Source organism: Strigops habroptila, chromosome Z, assembly GCF_004027225.2.
Source record: "Strigops habroptila isolate Jane chromosome Z, bStrHab1.2.pri, whole genome shotgun sequence".
NCBI lineage: Eukaryota > Metazoa > Chordata > Aves > Psittaciformes > Psittacidae > Strigops > Strigops habroptila.
The window spans coordinates 53286252-53288792 of NC_044302.2; the positions used below are offsets into that span (position 1 = coordinate 53286252).

The 2541-nt window shown below is 40.1% G+C and overlaps 1 protein-coding gene across 1 annotated transcript; it reads left to right on the forward strand.

Moving 5' to 3' along the window:
* The first annotated feature begins 684 nt into the window (after window positions 1-684).
* CTXN3 (cortexin 3) lies at window positions 685-1094 on the forward strand. The gene has a single exon (XM_030470179.1). It carries the CDS (start codon window positions 685-687, stop codon window positions 976-978), a length of 294 nt encoding a protein of 97 aa, XP_030326039.1. The 3' UTR covers window positions 979-1094.
* Window positions 1095-2541: the final 1447 nt, after the last annotated feature.

The window sequence follows — 2541 nt, forward strand, 5'->3', positions numbered from 1 at the left end:
ATTTCTACTTGACTTACTTCAGGCTGCCTTTCTAAATCTCTCAAACACAAATTATTTATGCCTTTTCTTCGTAAGTGCTGCAGTGTTTCAGGCATTGAATGGTTGCTGCCTTCCATTGTGGGGACACGCACATTTTGTTGGCCTGCAGTGGGCCTGAGGTGGGCCGTCCCACCTCAAAGTATTTTTGGTCATTGTGTAAAACCATAACTACATGTGTTTTTCAGACCCCTCTCGCCCACCTTAGAGTAGCATCAACCACAGCTAGCCTGTCCTGCAGCAAGGCTTGAAATTTGCCATTTCTCTGTGCTACCCACTGTGGTTAAACCCCTTGTGGTTAAACCCCTCATTTTCCCCCTTGAAGGAAAGAAATGTTGTGCTCCAGTCCAAATTACATGGTAGGTTAGGGAGAGGTTACTGCCAGCTCTGATCGGGTGACATTTACGATTTGTGGCTGGATTCTGTACTGCCAACAGAACATTGCAGGATTTCTAACTTGTCTCAAATATGACACAGAGGCAAGCAGACCCTGCCGTCAAGTTCTTTTCCATCTCATTTTTCTCCATTAGGAGAAAGTTGTATTGAAGTAAACAAACAAAATGCTATTTGCAGTTAACATTGCTTCTCGTTTTCTGTACAGATAGTGGAGTGCATCTAAATGGCTTCTACTTTGACCTCAGCGAAGTGATGATGAAAAGAAAGCAACTGTGGGATTATTCATTTCACCTTCTCTGGATGATGGATGGAGAGGTATTCACTGCCACTTTTGTGCCATTTAGGAACATGATACCAAATTCCAGCATGACCCTGGAACAGAAAACAACATTTGCCTTTGTGATTTTATTATTTATTTTCTTGGGAATCCTGATTGCTCGCTGCTTCCGAATTCTCCTCAACCCCTACAGGAGTATACCAACTTCAACCTGGGCTGAGGGACTTGATGGACTGGAGAAAGGCCAGTTTGACTATGCTCTTGCTTAGAGACTTAGAAGTATGTAGGCTTATTTATCACTCTGATAAAGAAAGAAAAATCCAGGAATGTCTCTATTTTGTTTCTGGCTTGCATTTTTTAAATATTGCAGGAGTTGCAACATACAAATGTGCACACAATGAATTTTATTTTAACTAAATACCAAAGCAAATTAAATTTTTGAATCTCCTCATTGGGAAAATGATGAAGGTTGCACTAGGAGAACTTTTCTTCAGAATGCATTGGAATAATATGTAGTGTAAGACACTACAGCACATCTTTTCTTTCATAGCCATTTTATCATTAACAAGAGTCTGTGGAGGAAGGTGTCTTGCAAATGAGGTAAGCATGTGTTTTTATGATTTGAATGTAGTAAATTAGCTTTTACTAATTTACTCCACAAGACTCTTCTTACTGTATCTATCTCTCTTGCTCCAAAGATAAATGAGGGTTTCCCATGCCATAGGATTGAAAGAGCTGGGGAACTTCTGGAGAAAGAAATTCCTCCATGTTTTCCCAGGTATTCAGTGAGACGATCTTTCTTAGCATTAAGCAGTGATTAAACTTCTTAATACTGACAAATAACTGACTGTAATCTTTGTTGGAAATAAAATATGTAATGATTTTGGCTTTTCTTTGTCTTTTTGTGCCAAAACTAATTTCTGTTAAGATAGGTTTTTTGCATTGTTCTTACAACAGCTTATGCAAACAGATTTCAGTCTTGCATATATTTCAAACCCTCCATTTCCTTTGAAGGTCCCTTCAAACCCAAATTATTCTATGATTCTCTGATGCTATGATTTCCAGCATTCACTCGGTCTATTTATTTGGTATGTAGGTTACACTGCACTGGTTTTACTTCCTAATTGGCTGACTGAAACATTGGTGCTAAGGATCAATAAATAGCCACCACCCTCTTTACGTATAAATTTCTTTGAATTTATTTGTACAATGAAAACCCATTCCTAGAACTCAGCGTAAACATAAACATACCTACATGACTGATCAGGGAAAGAAAGATTTTAACAATTACATAAAACTTAATAGAACTGCTTAGAGTCCAAGTGCATATTTGCAAGCATTGTTTAGCAGCATCGAAATACTATAGTGGTAAGAACATTTGATGTGCTGCCAGCAGGGAGAAGGCCACATTCCTGAACACAGAAGAGTCTTGAAAGAGGTCATAGTGCTGCCAGGCTTCTTAAACATCTCATGGAGTGGGGAAAGGAAGGTGCATGCTGCCTGTTTTCAGATAAAGCTTTAGATTTAGCTGTTTTAGTCGTACTATAATATGACAAGCAGTTGGGAAGTTTTCCTTTGTGCTTTGGCTTGCAGCCTGTAAATGGAGAAACAAAGCCAGCCCGTAGCTAGTACAGCTGGGGCTGTGCTGACTCATCTGAGCTGAGGCTCTGACTCTAGCTGTGACACTTAGAGCTGTTTATTTCCCTTTGATGCTTGTCCTGTCCACCGGTTAAAGGTTGCAGCTATTTGTAGCAGAGGCAGTGGAAGGAGGGGTGGCTCTGCACATTGGTTATCACAGTTCACAGGAGGGCAACCAGACCCCCAAACACAGC

Bases quoted from the DNA above. Each gene is read 5' to 3' on its own strand.
- CTXN3 (XM_030470179.1), top strand. From the start codon at position 685: ATGATGAAAAGAAAGCAACTGTGGGATTATTCATTTCACCTTCTCTGG.